Source organism: Bombus terrestris, chromosome 15 (genome assembly GCF_910591885.1).
Source record: "Bombus terrestris chromosome 15, iyBomTerr1.2, whole genome shotgun sequence".
In the NCBI taxonomy this organism is placed as follows: domain Eukaryota; kingdom Metazoa; phylum Arthropoda; class Insecta; order Hymenoptera; family Apidae; genus Bombus; species Bombus terrestris.
In genome coordinates, this window is record NC_063283.1 from 8,542,298 (window position 1) to 8,558,555 (window position 16,258).

Consider the following 16,258-nt stretch of genomic DNA (forward strand, 5'->3'; position numbering starts at 1 on the left):
GTTAAAGGATATTATACCCTCACAAGCACCGGTTATACAATACTACTATTTCATGTATTATAAGTATAACTGATTTTGAAATGAGTTAACGAGTTAATGAGTTTATTTCTTTGCCCCGGAAGTCCTTCCAAAATACATTATTACTTAGGCTCCAACAAATAGTGCGATTTTTAAAATAATTGAGAATCGACCATTATTTCAACGAATGAGTTTCCCGCGGATACAAATGGCGTCTCTTTCACCGCAACGTGATTTATATTTATATGTGGGTTTGTTGTGACAAATCTAGCAAATATTTGATGGAATATGACTACTGCAAATGGGTTTTCAGACTCACAAGAGTCTGATATATTAGGTGAAGAAGAATATAAGGCACTAGTAAAGGATATGTAAGAAGTGTTGATGTATAATTATTATATTACATTCTCATGCATATCGATATTTTAGTTTTCGCTTGTATTAAATATATTACATGTTATGTTGCTTTATTTAGTGGATTTAGTGGATCTTGGATGCAAAGTATAACAGAAGAAATGGAGGAAAAGTACGATTTGCCACAACAATATTTGGAATCTAAAAAGCAAATGAAAGATGAAGAAGAAGAACAAGATGAAGAGTACTTTCAAGAATTTGATCCTGCCATTCCAATAAAAGAAGAGTTTCCTGGTCGTTATAATTTTCAAGTTTCACTGGGTAATCTGGATTCCAGTAAGAATTGGGTAGTAAGTATATAATTAAACCTTTATTAATTACAATACAATAATGTTTTAAATATGTAACTTAATTTTATTCATTTTATATAGTATTCACAAGTATTAAAAAAAGTATTTATCAATATGGAAGAAACACTGCCATTACGTTTTAAATGGGAACCACCTGAAGATGGTCTTCTTTTACGTACTGCCATGGTTTTTAGTTTAGATCAGTATGCTAGTGATCCAGTTAGAAGGTGTCATAATCACATGGCACCAAATAATCCAAGTAATAGAGATGTAGCCTCCAGAGTGATCAAACATGTTGTTCGTTGTACACACCATCTTACCATGTATGAAGAAAGAAATGAACATCTGTCTATAGTGGTACCCCTTAATAGACCACAACCTGGTTCTCATTATGTTCCAGTGTGCTTCAAATTTTTATGTAAAAACAGTTGTCCATCTGGAATGAATCGCAGACCAACAGAACTAATTTTTACTTTGGAAAATTGTAATAGAAGAATTTTGGGTCGACAAAGACTTCATGTTAGAGTTTGTAGTTGTCCCAAAAGAGACAAGAAGAAAGAAGAAGCTGAAGTAACAGATGCACAAGCTGATATAAAAAAAAGAAAACTTTGTATACCAGTTGGGAAAAAAATGATGCCTTCCTGTGATACACATGTCTTCAATGTTCAATTAAATATTGTTGGAAAAGAAAACTACTTGGCTGTATTAAAGTATGCATATGACATCATGGCGGGTCAAGCAATAAAAACTGGTCAGCTTGATTTTTTTAAACCGTACATGGATGATATATTGCGTAAAACTCCCTAAATGCATATTTGCATGAATTTATGTCTTCCACATATATGTTTAAAAAAAACAAGAAACATGGTTTTATAATGTGCTATCTATTTATATATTTTACAAAGTTAATAATGTATATTTTAATAATTCCATTTGTTACTGCATGTTGATCTTAATAGATGACTATCCTCTTTTATAGTGGATTCTATAATGCATCGTAATACTACTTATATATATTAATATTGTGATACTACATATCTTTTACACTAGTATACAATATACTTTTTAGTTTTTAATAGCTTTTATGTATATTCTACATCTCTAACTGTTCATTTGAATGACATTCTATTAGTTGAATGTCCAATGTGTACAATAACAAAGCATTTGGTAAGGGGGCAATGTGTTGGGATGTTAACATCATGGGATTTATAAGACTTGCAACACTTCTACGCATTTTTATCTCAGTACCATTCTGCCCTTTACCATATAAAGTCCATTCCCATGGTATTTTTCCCCCTCTGGTACTACTGATCCAAACAATTTCATCTTCACACTGTATATTTATGATTGATAACATTATTTTGTATACGAAATAAATAACTGTATCGAGCTTAAAAAATATACCTGAAAGAAAAAGAGATCTTCACCACAGTGTAATATGTAAACAGCTTTTGAACCAAATGGAAGAGGTATTGGAAGTTTAGCGCAAATAGAATAAAAATGAACTTGTGGTAGTTCATGAATTCCGCTCAAATGTTCCAATACTGTAACAGGTGTAATAATATCTTTACATCCACTTTGTCTTGAAAGAGGACACATTATTTGGGTACAGGTTATAGAATCTATAGAGCCTCCCCAAATTGGTGTGGGAGATACATTGGACATTAAACTATTACTACTTGATATTAAGGTAACAGTTGCATCAGTTTGCAAATGATTGTCAACATCTTTCATAGCCTCTTTTGACAATTCTCCAGTACTTGCAGATTTCGTTCGATCATACAAACTTGCATGTTCATCACGGTTTAAATCTACAGGTGTAGTATTTGTATTTGACTTTTCACTGGAAACTATTGTTAAATTATCCGCCGAAGCAGCTTTCTCCAATCCACCGCGAAATAATCTGCTTAATAATAATTGACATGTTTTCGTATTTGTAAAATCATGTTTTTCTGCTGTTTGTTTCAATTCTTTCTTCTTGTTTTTACCAAAAAGCCGATCTTGAAGATTTCGTGTGTAACATTCTGCATTGTTATTTACATTGTCTTTTATGTCAAAAATGTCCTGAAATAACTTATGAAGTTTATCCGCGAGCAAACACCTTCCTTGACCCAGTCTAACTCTACAAGTCGGACAACGATGTGTTTTCGATCTACATCCAACACAAATGATATGACCATGAACACATTGAGAAACTGGAGGCAGTGAGCTTTCCAGACAAACTGGGCATTCTAGAGCTCGTGTCTAAATAAATTTAATAATTATTTTTCTAAAATATCGTAAAGTGTATCTAGACAAATTTAAAGAATACTTCTTTAATAATAAAGGAACTATCTAATATCAGAATATACAGACCACTCCAGCTACTGCATTTGCAAGTTTACAGGCCACTTCTGGCAGTGGTCCTTTCACAGCTATTCCTGTTTCTTTTTCTCCTTCATTAATGTGTCTCCAAATAAATAATTTTAAATCACAACCTTCATAATGATGGACTAAAGCCGCTATTTGTTTTACTTTTAATCCTATTAAATCCTTTCCATCAATACTAATTAAACAATCTCCAGCTCTAAAATTTAACGGACAAAATAAAACAGATTATTTCGTTGTTTCTCTTATTCTTACCTAAGTCCAGCATGATCGGCAATACTCCCAGTTTCGATATGGCTTATCCACGGATAAGGATCCCACTTTGATTTTGTTAAATGAAATCCGAAAGATTTACCAATTGCTTTCGTTTTTTTAATATTTTCTAATATTACACAAATTTCCCCCGTGAAGGCTGTATCGATTGACGTACTGTTTTCCGTCATATAAATCTTAACACCTGCAGCTTCAGTTAAAAGTTCTGAAGTAGATGCAACAGACATAGTTTTCCCGAGATTTTCTATTAATTATACTCATTTAAATTTTTAGTCTTATTTAACATGTAAATGTTATGATTTTCACGAGGGCCACGCAATAATGAAACTGATCGAGTCTGTTCTCTAAACACGTTAAAACACTCGCTTGTGCACCTTCACCCAATTTCGTGTCCTTGACATTTATTATCCGAGGGAATTGCAGTTTTGATCTTTTCCTTTTGCATCAACATTGATATAAATATATAAATATAAATTTGAAAAAAAATGTTTTTTTTACAGAATATTACAAATGTGTTTCTTATACTGAAACATTTACGTTTTAATAACGAACGCCTTATTAATAATAGTTAATTGTTATATATATCACTTGAATTCATGCATAAACGCTGTCGAAAGCATAATACTTTGGTTATCATATCACACAAGCTTCTAACTGGTGAGGTGTTATATTACATGACATTCTCTAGTCTCTGGTATAAGTATAAACAAGCAAGTATTGCCATCCTTTCATGGCATTAGTATATTTACGCAGGAGATCCCCACCTGTCTGTAAGGGTGTCTTATTTGAACATGAATCATTTATTATTTCTATTGCTTGAATGCCTCGTATCATTTAAATCGGACATTTGTTTACAGCGATCTGTCATCTGAACAGACACATGAAGTAGGTTTGTAAACTGATTGTAAGATAGGTTAGGATGATAAATCATCAAATCAGCTATAACTTCAATTAAATTAGGTACTGGACACACAGAAAATGCCTATTATAAAATTATAAAAAGCTTATAATTTTTATTATTGAAAAGATTACCACAGTCGACAAATTTATCTTTCAATATAGAATTAACTACATTGAGCAAACTCTTTATTTTCACTTCATATTTATTATAAATTGTACAAAAAATACAAGTCTCGCAAAAAGTATGTCGAATATATAGATTCGTCGAAATGAAACAATACTGACAAAAGTAAATATAAAAAAAAAATGTTCAAAAAGTACTGATCTTACATAGTAATTGAGTGACACATTGCAATTTCTAATTTAACATATCAAATTTTTGAACTGTTAAATAACAAAAGATACAATAATATCAAAGTGTGGAATATCTGCTAAAAGTATTAAAATACTTTCAACAAACAAATCATGCTTAAACTACTTTAACTAAAAATATCTCAACTTTACCTTCAAACATTATAACTAATATGCTCTCCTTTCTGCATAATGAGATACATGTTTCTATTTTTTGTTTATTTTTTCCCCCCAAACTGGTATTAAACACTCTTCAGTTAATTTGGCTTTAACTAATGGTAATTACACATTATATACGACACACAGATACAAGATCACGTTCAATAATTTTTGTTTTAATACAGCTACCAGGAGCAACTAATTATGAGATTCACTTTTCTATTTACTCAGAAAGTTCGACACGATATGGTTCCAGACAGTTACATATCATATTATTAACGCTTTCTCCATCCGGATATTTCAGATATACACCATCTTTGTTAGGTAGACCATCATATGTTAATATCAGAGGAACTTTATTTTCCACTAGGTTGTCCAGAATTTTAATTATTGGTATTAACGGAGGGATATCTTTAGGAATACCCTGTAGACGGATTTTTGATATACAATATCCAAGCTATTTTAAAAATTAGATTAACAGATTAAATAGATTAAATAGATTAAATAGATATAAATACTTTTAAAATATATTATTAAACATATATTAAATTATAACCCACCTTCTTCAAATAATGAGGAAAAATCTTAAGTCTCTTCCTATCTACATATTCTCTACGACCAAGATCATGGTTCATAACACGCGCTCTATCTTCTTCTACCCTAGTAACATATGCACGATAATAATTGCCGTCAGCAGACAGTGCTAATACCGATTCCCCAATACATGGTTCTTTCAAAAATGGAGCTTTAGAAAAGAAAGAAAAATTGGAATTTTTATTTTATATAAGTTTATACAAAGTTAGTTTAATTCTTATCAAATGTTATCAACCATATTACGTACATGTTTCAGCGCATTTTGCAACAGTTCCCATAATAAAGTTATAGCGTGCCAGACCTAGAGTATCTAAGGGACGAACGTACATATGTATATGATTTCGATAACCAGTAATGCATACCTGGAAAAATGGTCTTCATAAAGAAATGATACATTGACCAAAATCAATAGTAATGTAAATAAAATAATAGTAAAATAATAACTATTTTTATTTCAATTAAAACCAAAAGTCACACCATAGTTCCATAATTCACATCACCACACGGTACACCTAATTGTTCTGGTATTGGAATCCAAGGCTTTACAGTAGCTTTTAACGCAAAATTTCCTTTAAGAATTAATATTTCATATTCGTCTGGTTTCTCACTATTTGTTTGGCCTATAACTTTAAATTGAAAATCTTCACCTCCCTACAAGTTACAGTTGAGAAATTAAGACTTAACATACATTATATTTAACAGCAGATTAGATACTGTAGAACCTACATTAAATCTATGTGTAGCATCAGTTAATTTACATATTCCAGTAAATGCATACATATCTGAAAGGGGCTTTTCACATGTAGCGAGGTTACTAACTATCACTAATTTAGCTTCGTCGATCATAGCCAGCTTTAAGAATGGTAGCACACATATAACATATCCCCTAACCCAATCTCCGTCCAACCTTTGACCAAATACAAAATCTCCTATATAGGGTCTAAAAATTAATAATTTTTGCAAAGTACATTAACGTTTAATTTGTTTAATTAATTTGTTTTAATAATGAATAGGATATTGTTATTATTTACCTACGATTCTTCCATTGAGTAGCTTCCGGGATCACTATATCTAATTGATTCAATAATTTCTCATACTCAGAGTCTGCACTCGCAGGCCACATTGCAATACGATATACACCCCTCCTTATTTCTGCCAGAAATTGGAGCTCACCGGATTCTCCAACTTTTAGAATATTAACTATACTCTTTTCTTTACAGAAAGAATATTTTGCTGGATCGTAAGAGAATAAATCTGAAGAAACCACAGTTACCTCATCAACTTTTCCAATAGTTGACGTATTTGGATTTTGATCATTATTTGTCGGAATTACTTCGGATGTTGACGTATTCGTTTTGTCTTGAACTTCAACATTAATTACTTTGTTGGAATCAATCGATGCCATTTTTACACATATTATATTCACGTAATTGAAATTTGTATATTTCTCACAAGCTTTTTGAGATAATTGGATTTTAGCACAAAATCTTGGAATGTACTTATATTACTCAATTTTAGATTACATTATTCTAAACCAATCCTGAAAATTTGCGAAGGAAAAAAAATATTAAAAATTATGACCTACTTACGAATCTGAAAAACATGCATGACCAGTATATGAAAATTGTGGATCAGCATAGGTCTGTGGCCCACTCTAGCGTAAATACCTTGTATTACAATAAGGTAAAAGATACCGCGGCTAATTTAACTATATAGCAGCCTGGCCGAGATAATGAACAAAGTTTATTTAACAAGTTTATTAATTAAACGTAGTAATTATTAGTCAATAATAACTGTGATCACTCTCAAATTTCGTATTCGATTTCGTTACATAAGACATACATTTCGAAGATATAAATTGCACGTTTTTTAATGCTATAAACTTCAATTAAATTAACGTTTACTGGCATTAGTTAATAACTATTTGTGTTATTGGATAATGAATAAATCATAAACAATCATGTAAAATCCTAGCAGATGTTTTCTTGTGTTTGACGATTTGACGTCCGATTTGACGTGTTTTCGATTTACATTCAACACAAACGATATGACCATAAACACACTGAGGAATTAGTGACAGTGAGCTTTCCAGACAAACTGGGCATTCTAGAACTCGGATTTTAATGTAGTAGTAGTTATTTTCCTAAAATATCGTAACGTATATCTAGAAACATTTAAAGAACAATTCTTTAATGATAAAGGAACTGTTTATCATCGGAGTATACACACTACTCCAATTACTGCATTTGCAAGTTTGCAAGCCACTTCGGACAGTGCTACTTTCACAACTATGACTTATTCTTTTTCTCCTTCGTTAATTTATCCCCAAATAAATAATTTTAAATCACATCTTTCATAATGATGGATTAAAGACGCTATTTGTATTATTTTTAGTCCTATTAAATCCTTCCCGTCGATAATAATTAAACAATCATCAGCTCTAAATTTTAATAGATAAAATAAAACAGATTATTTCGTTGTTTCTCTTATTCTCACCTAAGTTCAGCATTATCAGCAATACTGCCGGCTTCGATATGGCTTATTCATGGATAAGGGTCCCACTCCGATTCTGTTAAATGAAACCCGCAAGATTTACCAATTGCTTTTGCTTTTTTTATGTTTTCCAATATTATACATATTTCCCCCGTAAAGGCTGTATCGATTGACGTACTGTTTTCCGCCATATAAATCTTATCACCTGCAGCTTCAGTTAAACGTTCTGAAATTGATGCAACAGATATAGTTTTCCCGAGACTTTCCGTTAGTTACAATCATTCAAAGTTTTAAGCTGTGAACATGTAAATGTACGATCTTTACCAGGCCAATGCAATAATGAAACTGAACGAATCTGTTCTCTAAACGCCTTGAAACACTTGCTTGTGCACCTTTACCTAATTTCGTGTGCTTGACATTTATTCTCCGAGGAAATTCCAGTGTTGACCTTTTCCTTTTACTTCAACATTGATATAAATATATAAATATAAATTTGAAAAAAAAAAATTTTTTTTACAGAATAGAATAAATGTATTAATTATACTGAAACATTTACGTTTTAATAATGAACGCTTTATTAATAATAGTTAATTATTATATATATTACCTGTATTAATCCATAAACGCTGTCGTAAACATTATACTTTGGTTACTATATGGCATGAGCTTGTAAATGGTGAGGTGTTAAGTTGCTTACAGCGATCTGTCATCTCAACAGATACATGAAGTAGGTTTGTAAACTGATTGTAAGATAGGTTAGTATGATAAATCATCAAATCAGTTATAACTTCAACTAAATTACATACTGAACACACAAAGAATGCCTATTATAAAATTATAAAAAGTTTATAATTTTTATTAGTGAAAAGATTACCACAGTCGACAAATTTATCTTTCAATACAGAATTAACTACACTGAGCAAACTCTTTATTTTCACTTCATATTTATTATAAATTGTACAAAAAATACAAGTCGCGAAAAAAGTATGTTGAATATAGAGGTTCACCGAAATAAAACATAATATTGACAAAAGTAAATATAAAAAAAGTGTTCAAAAAGTACTGATCTTACATAGTAGTTGAGTGACACATTGCAATTTCTAATTTATGATATCAAATTTTTGAACTGTTAAATAACAGAAGATACAATAATATCAAAATGTAGAATGTCTTCTAAAAATATTAAAATACTTTCAAGAAACAAATCATGCTTCAACTATTTTAACTAAAAATATCTCAACATTACCTTCAAACATTATAACTAATATGCTCTCCTTTTTGCATAATGAGATGCATGTTTCTTTTTTTTGTTTATCTTTTTCTCCTCGATTTGATATTAAACATTCACCAATTAATTTGGGTTTAACCAATAGTAATTACACATTATACATTCCAGGTTCCGGATCACGCTCAGTAATTTTTGTTTTAATACAGCTACCAGGAGCAACTAATTCTGAGATTCATTTTTTATTTCCTCAGATTAATTTTTGATTTCCTTGGAAGGTTTCACATGATACAACTCGAGACATTTACATATCATATTATTAACGCTTTCTCCTTCAGGATGTTTCAGATATACACCTTCTGTGTTAGGTACACCATCATATGTTAATATCAGAGGAACTTTATTTTCCACTAGGTTGTCCAGAATTTTAATTATTGGTATTAACGGAGGGATATCTTTTGGAATACCTTGTAGACGGATTTTTGATATACAATATCCAAGCTATTTCAAAAATTAGATTAACAGATTAAATAGATTAAATATATTAAATAGATATAAATACTTTTAAAATACATTATCAATCATATATTAAATTATAACCCACATTGTTCAAACAATCAGGATAAACCTTAAGTTTCTTGCCATCTACAAATTCTCTGCGACCAAGATCTTCGAACCTAACATGCACTTTATCATCTCGTACACTAAAAACAGTTCCACGATAATAATTGCCATCAGCAGATAGTGCTAATACCGATTCCCCAATACATGGTTCATTCAAAAATGGAGCTTTAGAAAATAAAGAAAAACGGTATTTTTATTTTATACAAGTTTATACAAAGTTAGTTTAATTCTTATCAAATGTTATCAACCATATTACGTACATGTTTCAGCGCATTTTGCAACAGTTTCCATAATAAAGTTATAGCGTGCCAAACCTAGCGTATCTAAGGGACGAACGTACATAACTATATGATTTTGATAACCAGTAATGCATACCTGAAAAAATGGTTTTAATAAAGAAATGATATTTTGACCAAAAGCAATAGTAAAGTAAATGAAATAATAATAAAATAATAACTATTTTTATTTAAATTAAAACCAAAAATCATACTGTAGTTCCATAATTCACATCACCACACGGTACACCCAATTGTTCCAGCATTGGAGTCCAAGGTCTTACAGTAGCTTTTACTTCATCATCTCCTCCAAGAATTAATATTTCAAATTCGTCTGGTTTCTCATTATCTGTTTGACCTGTTACTTTATATTTATAATCTATATTTTCCTACAAGTTACAGTTGAGAAATTAAGAAGTAACATATATTACATTTAACAGCATATTAGATACTATAGATCTTACCATAAATCTCTGTGTAGCAACAGTTAATTCACATATTCCACTAAATGCATACATATCTGAAAGGGGTTCTTCACATGTAGCAAGGTTACTAACTATCACTAATTTAGCGTCGTCGACCATAGCCAGAATTAAGCATGGTAGCACACATATAATATATCCCCTAACCCAAGTTCCATCCACCCTTTGACCAAATACAAAATCTCCTATATTTGGTCTAAAAATTAATAATTTTTGCAAAGTATATTAACGTTTAATTTGTTTAATTAATTTGTTTTAATAATGAATAGAATATTGTTAATATTTACCTACGATTCTTCCATTGAGTAGCTTCCGGGATCACTATATCTAATTGATTCAATAATTTCTCATAATCAGGGTCTGCACTCTCAGGCCATATTGCAATACCATATACACCCGTCTTTATTTCTGTCAGAAATCGGAGCTCACCGGATTCTCCAACTTTTAGAATATTAACTATACTCTTTTCTTTACAGAAAGAATATTTTGCTGGATCGTAAGAGAATAAATCTGAAGAAACCACAGTTACCTCATCAACTTTTGCAATAGTTGACGTATTTGGATTTTGATCATTATTTGTCGGAATTACTTCGGATGTTGACGTATTCGTTTTGTCTTGAACTTCAACATTAGTTACTTTGTTGGAATCAATCGATGCCATTTTTACACATATTATATTCACGTAATTGAAATTTGTATATTTCTCACAAGCTTTTTGAGATAATTGGATTTTAGCACAAAATCTTGGAATGTACTTATATTACTCAATTTTAGATTACATTATTCCAAACCAATTCTGAAAATTTGCGAAGGAAAAAAAATATCAAAAATTATGACCTACTTACGAATCTGAAAAACATGCATGACCAGTATATGAAAATTGTGGACCAGCATAGGTCTGTGGCCCACTCTAGCGTAAATACCTTGTATTACAGTAAGGTAAAAGATACCGCGGCTAATTTAACTATATAGCAGCCTGGCCGAGATAATGAACAAAGTTTATTTAACAAGTTTATTGATTAAACATAGTAATTATTAGTCAATAATAACTGTGATCACTCTCAAATTTCGTATTCGATTTTGTTACATAAGACATACATTTCGAAGATATAAATTGCACGTTTTTTAATGCTATAAACTTCAGTTAAATTAACGTTTACTGGCATTAGTTAAGAACTATTTGTGTTATTGGATAATGAATAAATCATAAACAATCATGTAAAATCCTAGCAGATGTTTTCTTGTGTTTGACGATTTGATGTCCGATTTGACGTGTTTTCGATTTACATTCAACACAAACGATATGACCATAAACACACTGAGGAATTAGTGACAGTGAGCTTTCCAGACAAACTGGGCATTCTAGAACTCGGATTTTAATGTAGTAGTAGTTATTTTCCTAAAAATATCGTAACGTATATTTAGAAATATTTAAAGAACAATTTTTTAATGATAAAGGAACTGTTTGTTATCGGAGTATACACACTACTCCAATTACTGCATTTGCAAGTTTGCAAGCCACTTCGGACAGTGCTACTTTCACAACTATGACTTATTCTTTTTCTCCTTCGTTAATTTATCCCCAAATAAATAATTTTAAATCACATCTTTCATAATGATGGATTAAAGACGCTATTTGTATTATTTTTAGTCCTATTAAATCCTTCCCGCCGATAATAATTAAACAATCATCAGCTCTAAATTTTAACAGATAAAATAAAACAGATTATTTCGTTGTTTCTCTTATTCTCACCTAAGTTCAGCATTATCAGCAATACTGCCGGCTTCGATATGGCTTATTCATGGATAAGGGTCCCACTCCGATTCTGTTAAATGAAACCCGCAAGATTTACCAATTGCTTTTGCTTTTTTTATGTTTTCCAATATTATACATATTTCCCCCGTAAAGGCTGTATCGATTGACGTACTGTTTTCCGCCATATAAATCTTATCACCTGCAGCTTCAGTTAAACGTTCTGAAATTGATGCAACAGATATAGTTTTCCCGAGACTTTCCGTTAGTTACATTCATTCAAAGTTTTAAGCTGTGAACATGTAAATGTACGATCTTTACCAGGCCAATGCAATAATGAAACTGAACGAATCTGTTCTCTAAACGCCTTGAAACACTTGCTTGTGCACCTTCACCTAATTTCGTGTGCTTGACATTTATTCTCCGAGGAAATTCCAGTGTTGACCTTTTCCTTTTACTTCAACATTGATATAAATATATAAATATAAATTTGAAAAAAAAAATTTTTTTTTACAGAATAGAATAAATGTATTAATTATACTGAAACATTTACGTTTTAATAATGAACGCTTTATTAATAATAGTTAATTATTATATATATATTACCTGTATTAATCCATAAACGCTGTCGTAAACATTATACTTTGGTTACTATATGGCATGAGCTTGTAAATGGTGAGGTGTTACAGTTGCTTACAGCGATCTGTCATCTCAACAGATACATGAAGTAGGTTTGTAAACTGATTGTAAGATAGGTTAGTATGATAAATCATCAAATCAGTTATAACTTCAACTAAATTACATATTAAACACACAAAGAATGCCTATTATAAAATTATAAAAAGTTTATAATTTTTATTAGTGAAAAGATTACCACAGTCGACAAATTTATCTTTCAATACAGAATTAACTACACTGAGCAAACTCTTTATTTTCACTTCATATTTATTATAAATTGTACAAAAAATACAAGTCGCGAAAAAAGTATGTTGAATATAGAGGTTCACCGAAATAAAACATAATATTGACAAAAGTAAATATAAAAAAAGTGTTCAAAAAGTACTGATCTTACATAGTAGTTGAGTGACACATTGCAATTTCTAATTTATGATATCAAATTTTTGAACTGTTAAATAACAGAAGATACAATAATATCAAAATGTGGAATGTCTTCTAAAAATATTAAAATACTTTCAAGAAACAAATCATGCTTCAACTATTTTAACTAAAAATATCTCAACTATAGCTTCAAACATTAGAACTAATATGCTCTCCTTTTTGCATAATGGGATGCATGCTTCTTTTTTTGTTTATTTTTTACCCCACATCTGGTATTAAACATTCACCAATTAATTTGGTTTTAACCAATGGTAATTACACATTATATACGACACACAGATACAAGATCACGCTGAATAATTTTTGTTTTAATACAGCTACTGCGAGTAACTAGTTCTGAGATTCATTTTTGATTTGCTCTGATTCATTTTTCATTTCCTCAGATTCACTTTTGATTTCTTTAGGTTTCACACGAAGCGGCTCGAGACATTTATGTATCATACCACTAACGGTTTCTCCGTCAGCCTGTTTCAGAGTTACACCATCTGTGTAAGGTAGACCATTAAATGTTAATAACAGAGGAACTTCATTTTCCACTAGGCTGTCCAGATAATCAACTATTGGCTTTAGAGGAGGGATATTTTTAGGAACATCTCTTAGATAGACTTGTGTTAAACAATATCCAAGCTATTTTAAAAATTAAATTAACAGATTAAATAGATTAAATAGATACAAATACTTTTAAAGTATATTATCAATCATATATTAAATTATAACCCACTTTGGTTAAATAATCAGGATAAACCTTAAGTGTCTTGGCATCTACATATTCTTTGCGACCAAGATCTTCGAACCCAACTTGCACTTTATCATCTTGTATACGAAAAACAGATCCACGATAATATTTGCCATTAGGAAGCGGTGCTAATGTCCTGTCCCCATTAGATGGCTCTTTCAAAAATGGAGCTTTAGAAAAGAAAGAAAAATGGTATTTTTATTTTATACGAGTTTATACAAAGTTAGTTTAATTCTTATCAAATGTTATCAACCATATTACATACATGTTTCAGCGCATTTTGCAACACTTTCCATAATAAAGTTATAGTGTGCCAAACCTAGAGTATCTAAGGGACGAATATACAAAGATATATGATTTCGATAACCAGTAATGCATACCTGGAAAAAATGATTTTCATAAAGAAATGATACTTTGACCAAAAGCAATAATAAAGTAAATAAAATAATAGTAAAATAATAACTATTTTTATTTAAATTAAAAGCAAAAATCATACTGGAGTATCATTATGCACTTGACTAAAAAATGGATCCAATTGTTCAGGCAGTGGAATCCAAGGTTTTACAGTAGCTTCTATCTCATTATCTCCTTTAAGAATTAATATTTCAAATTCGTCTGGTTTCTCCTTATTTGTTTGGCCTGTTACTTTATATTTATAATCTACATCTTCCTACAAGTTATAATTGAGAAATTAAGAAGTAACATACATTATATTTAGCAGCATATTAGATACTATTGATCTTACTAGAAATCTTTCTGTAACATCAGCTAATTCACATACACCAGTAAATGCATACATATCTGTAAGGGGATCTTCGATTGTAGCAATGTTATCAACTGTTTCTAATTTAGTGTCTTCGATCGAAGCCAGCTGTACTTGTGGTATCACACATAAAACGTATCCCCTAACCCAAGTTTCGTCCTCCTTCTGACCAAATACATAATCTCCTATATTTGGTCTACAAATTAATAATTTTTGCAAAGTATATTAATGTTAAATTTTTTTAATTAATTTGTTTAAATAATGTATAGGATATTGCTATTATTTACCTACGATTTTTCCATTGAGTACATTCCGGGAGCGACGACTCTAGTTCCACCACTAATTGTTCATACTCAAGCTCTGTATTCTGAGGCCATATTGAAATACTAAATACACCCTTCTTTATTTCTGCCATAAATCGGAGCTCACCGGATTCTCCAACTTTTAGAAAATTAACTATACTCTTTTCTTTGCAATAAGAAAATTTTGTTGGATCGTAACCGAATACATTTTTAGAAACCACAGCTTCCTCATTAACTTTTGCAATAGTTGACATATTCGTTTCGTTTTGAACTTCAACATTAGGTACACCGTTGAAATCAATTGATGCCATTATTATTTTATTATATCCGCGTCTGTGAAATTTGTATATTTCTCACAAGCTTTTTAAGGTAATCGAATTTTAGCACAAATTCTTGCAATATACCTGTATTGCTCAATTTTGGGTTAAATTATTCCAAACCAATTCTGAAAATTTACCAAAGGATCCAAAAAGAACATAAAAAATTTTGAACTACTTACGAATTCGAAAAAGGAGAACATAGGTGAGAACACAATCAGTATATGAAAATTATGACCTAGCGTAGGTCTGTGGCCCACTCTAGCGTAAATACTTTATACTACAGTAAGGTAAAAGCTACGGTAGCGAATCTAGCTATACAGCAGCCTAGCCGAGGCGATGAACGAAGTTTATTATTAGTCAATAATAACTGTGATCACTTTAAAATTTCGTATTCGATTTCGTTACATAAGACATACATTTGAAAGATATAAATCACACGTTTTTTAATGCTATAAACTTCAATTAAATTGACGTTTACTGGCATTAGTTAATAACTATTTGTGTTATTGGATAATGAATAAATCATAAACAATCATGTAAAATCCTAGCAGACTTTTTCTCGTGTTTGACGATTTGACGCCCGATTTGACGTGTTTTCGATCTACATCCAACACAAATGATATGATGAACACACTTAGGAATTGGTGGCATTGAGCTTTCAAGACAAAGTGGACATTCTAGGACCTTGGTTTAAATGGATGTAGTACTTAATCTTTTTTAAATATCGTAACGTGTATCTAAAAACATTTAAAGAATAATTCTTAAATAATAAAGGAACTGTCTATTATCGGAGTATACAT

At 30.7% G+C, this 16,258-nt stretch overlaps 5 protein-coding genes across 10 annotated transcripts; 1 reads left to right on the forward strand and 4 right to left on the reverse strand.

The window, feature by feature from the left end:
• The first annotated feature begins 196 nt into the window (after positions 1-196).
• Positions 197-2,058, forward strand: LOC100648488 (cellular tumor antigen p53). 2 transcript variants are annotated; one of them, XM_003401312.4, is made up of 3 exons: positions 197-389; positions 494-722; positions 804-2,058. In XM_003401312.4, exons 1-3 carry the CDS (start codon positions 307-309, stop codon positions 1,527-1,529), a joined length of 1,038 nt encoding a protein of 345 aa, XP_003401360.1. In that variant the 5' UTR covers positions 197-306; the 3' UTR covers positions 1,530-2,058. The 2 variants fall into 2 exon arrangements, with proteins under 2 accessions (XP_003401360.1, XP_020722577.1); XM_020866918.2 differs by having other exon boundaries at positions 265-404.
• Positions 1,588-4,230, reverse strand: LOC100648374. Of its 2 annotated transcripts, none has more exons than XM_020866913.2 (4): positions 3,345-4,230; positions 3,078-3,288; positions 2,127-2,966; positions 1,588-2,055 (listed from the first exon to the last, which is right to left on the reverse strand). In XM_020866913.2, the coding sequence occupies exons 1-4, from the start codon at positions 3,587-3,589 to the stop codon at positions 1,816-1,818; spliced, it is 1,536 nt and encodes a 511-aa protein (XP_020722572.1). In that variant the 5' UTR covers positions 3,590-4,230; the 3' UTR covers positions 1,588-1,815. The 2 variants fall into 2 exon arrangements, with proteins under 2 accessions (XP_020722572.1, XP_048268475.1); XM_048412518.1 differs by having other exon boundaries at positions 3,078-3,244; positions 3,345-3,495.
• Positions 4,231-4,431: 201 nt separating this feature from the next.
• Positions 4,432-8,673, reverse strand: LOC125386391. Of its 3 annotated transcripts, XM_048412522.1 has the most exons (10): positions 8,467-8,630; positions 8,184-8,319; positions 7,863-8,085; positions 6,956-7,509; positions 6,398-6,620; positions 6,093-6,306; positions 5,844-6,017; positions 5,614-5,728; positions 5,333-5,517; positions 4,432-5,229 (listed from the first exon to the last, which is right to left on the reverse strand). In XM_048412522.1, the coding sequence occupies exons 4-10, from the start codon at positions 7,002-7,004 to the stop codon at positions 4,996-4,998; spliced, it is 1,194 nt and encodes a 397-aa protein (XP_048268479.1). In that variant the 5' UTR covers positions 7,005-7,509; positions 7,863-8,085; positions 8,184-8,319; positions 8,467-8,630; the 3' UTR covers positions 4,432-4,995. The 3 variants fall into 3 exon arrangements, with proteins under 3 accessions (XP_048268479.1, XP_048268477.1, XP_048268478.1); XM_048412520.1 differs by lacking the exon at positions 6,956-7,509 and having other exon boundaries at positions 6,398-6,906; positions 8,467-8,673; XM_048412521.1 differs by lacking the exon at positions 6,956-7,509 and having other exon boundaries at positions 4,432-5,196; positions 6,398-6,906.
• Positions 8,674-8,765: 92 nt separating this feature from the next.
• LOC100647913 lies at positions 8,766-12,980 on the reverse strand. 2 transcript variants are annotated; one of them, XM_012317146.3, is made up of 10 exons: positions 12,825-12,980; positions 12,540-12,675; positions 12,219-12,441; positions 11,311-11,864; positions 10,753-10,975; positions 10,448-10,661; positions 10,199-10,372; positions 9,969-10,083; positions 9,689-9,873; positions 8,766-9,585 (listed from the first exon to the last, which is right to left on the reverse strand). In XM_012317146.3, the coding sequence occupies exons 4-10, from the start codon at positions 11,357-11,359 to the stop codon at positions 9,340-9,342; spliced, it is 1,206 nt and encodes a 401-aa protein (XP_012172536.1). In that variant the 5' UTR covers positions 11,360-11,864; positions 12,219-12,441; positions 12,540-12,675; positions 12,825-12,980; the 3' UTR covers positions 8,766-9,339. The 2 variants fall into 2 exon arrangements, with proteins under 2 accessions (XP_012172536.1, XP_020722575.1); XM_020866916.2 differs by lacking the exon at positions 11,311-11,864 and having other exon boundaries at positions 10,753-11,261.
• A 144-nt stretch (positions 12,981-13,124) lies between these two features.
• On the reverse strand, positions 13,125-15,688 carry LOC100647791. Its single transcript, XM_020866914.2, has 7 exons — positions 15,543-15,688; positions 15,124-15,471; positions 14,819-15,032; positions 14,570-14,743; positions 14,339-14,453; positions 14,059-14,243; positions 13,125-13,964 (listed from the first exon to the last, which is right to left on the reverse strand). Exons 2-7 carry the CDS (start codon positions 15,447-15,449, stop codon positions 13,668-13,670), a joined length of 1,311 nt encoding a protein of 436 aa, XP_020722573.1. The 5' UTR covers positions 15,450-15,471; positions 15,543-15,688; the 3' UTR covers positions 13,125-13,667.
• Between the last annotated feature and the right edge of the window lie 570 nt (positions 15,689-16,258).

Coding starts and splice junctions, on each gene's coding strand:
- LOC100648488 (XM_003401312.4), top strand. CDS start 307: ATGACTACTGCAAATGGGTTTTCAGACTCACAAGAGTCTGATATATTA. Junction 390..493: donor AAGGCACTAGTAAAGGATAT/GTAAGAAGTGTT, acceptor TGCTTTATTTAG/TGGATTTAGTGGATCTTGGA. Junction 723..803: donor ATTCCAGTAAGAATTGGGTA/GTAAGTATATAA, acceptor CATTTTATATAG/TATTCACAAGTATTAAAAAA.
- LOC100648374 (XM_020866913.2), bottom strand. CDS start 3,589: ATGTCTGTTGCATCTACTTCAGAACTTTTAACTGAAGCTGCAGGTGTT. Junction 2,967..3,077: donor CAAATGCAGTAGCTGGAGTG/GTCTGTATATTC, acceptor AAATTTATTTAG/ACACGAGCTCTAGAATGCCC. Junction 2,056..2,126: donor AAGATCTCTTTTTCTTTCAG/GTATATTTTTTA, acceptor ATAAATATACAG/TGTGAAGATGAAATTGTTTG.
- LOC125386391 (XM_048412520.1), bottom strand. CDS start 6,771: ATGGCATCGATTGATTCCAACAAAGTAATTAATGTTGAAGTTCAAGAC. Junction 5,518..5,613: donor TGCAAAATGCGCTGAAACAT/GTACGTAATATG, acceptor TCTTTTCTAAAG/CTCCATTTTTGAAAGAACCA. Junction 5,230..5,332: donor TTCCTCATTATTTGAAGAAG/GTGGGTTATAAT, acceptor TTTTTAAAATAG/CTTGGATATTGTATATCAAA.
- LOC100647913 (XM_020866916.2), bottom strand. CDS start 11,126: ATGGCATCGATTGATTCCAACAAAGTAACTAATGTTGAAGTTCAAGAC. Junction 10,662..10,752: donor ACTCAATGGAAGAATCGTAG/GTAAATATTAAC, acceptor ATTAATTTTTAG/ACCAAATATAGGAGATTTTG. Junction 10,084..10,198: donor ATGTGAATTATGGAACTACA/GTATGATTTTTG, acceptor CCATTTTTTCAG/GTATGCATTACTGGTTATCA.
- LOC100647791 (XM_020866914.2), bottom strand. CDS start 15,449: ATGGCATCAATTGATTTCAACGGTGTACCTAATGTTGAAGTTCAAAAC. Junction 14,454..14,569: donor AAGTGCATAATGATACTCCA/GTATGATTTTTG, acceptor CATTTTTTCCAG/GTATGCATTACTGGTTATCG. Junction 13,965..14,058: donor ATCCTGATTATTTAACCAAA/GTGGGTTATAAT, acceptor TTTTTAAAATAG/CTTGGATATTGTTTAACACA.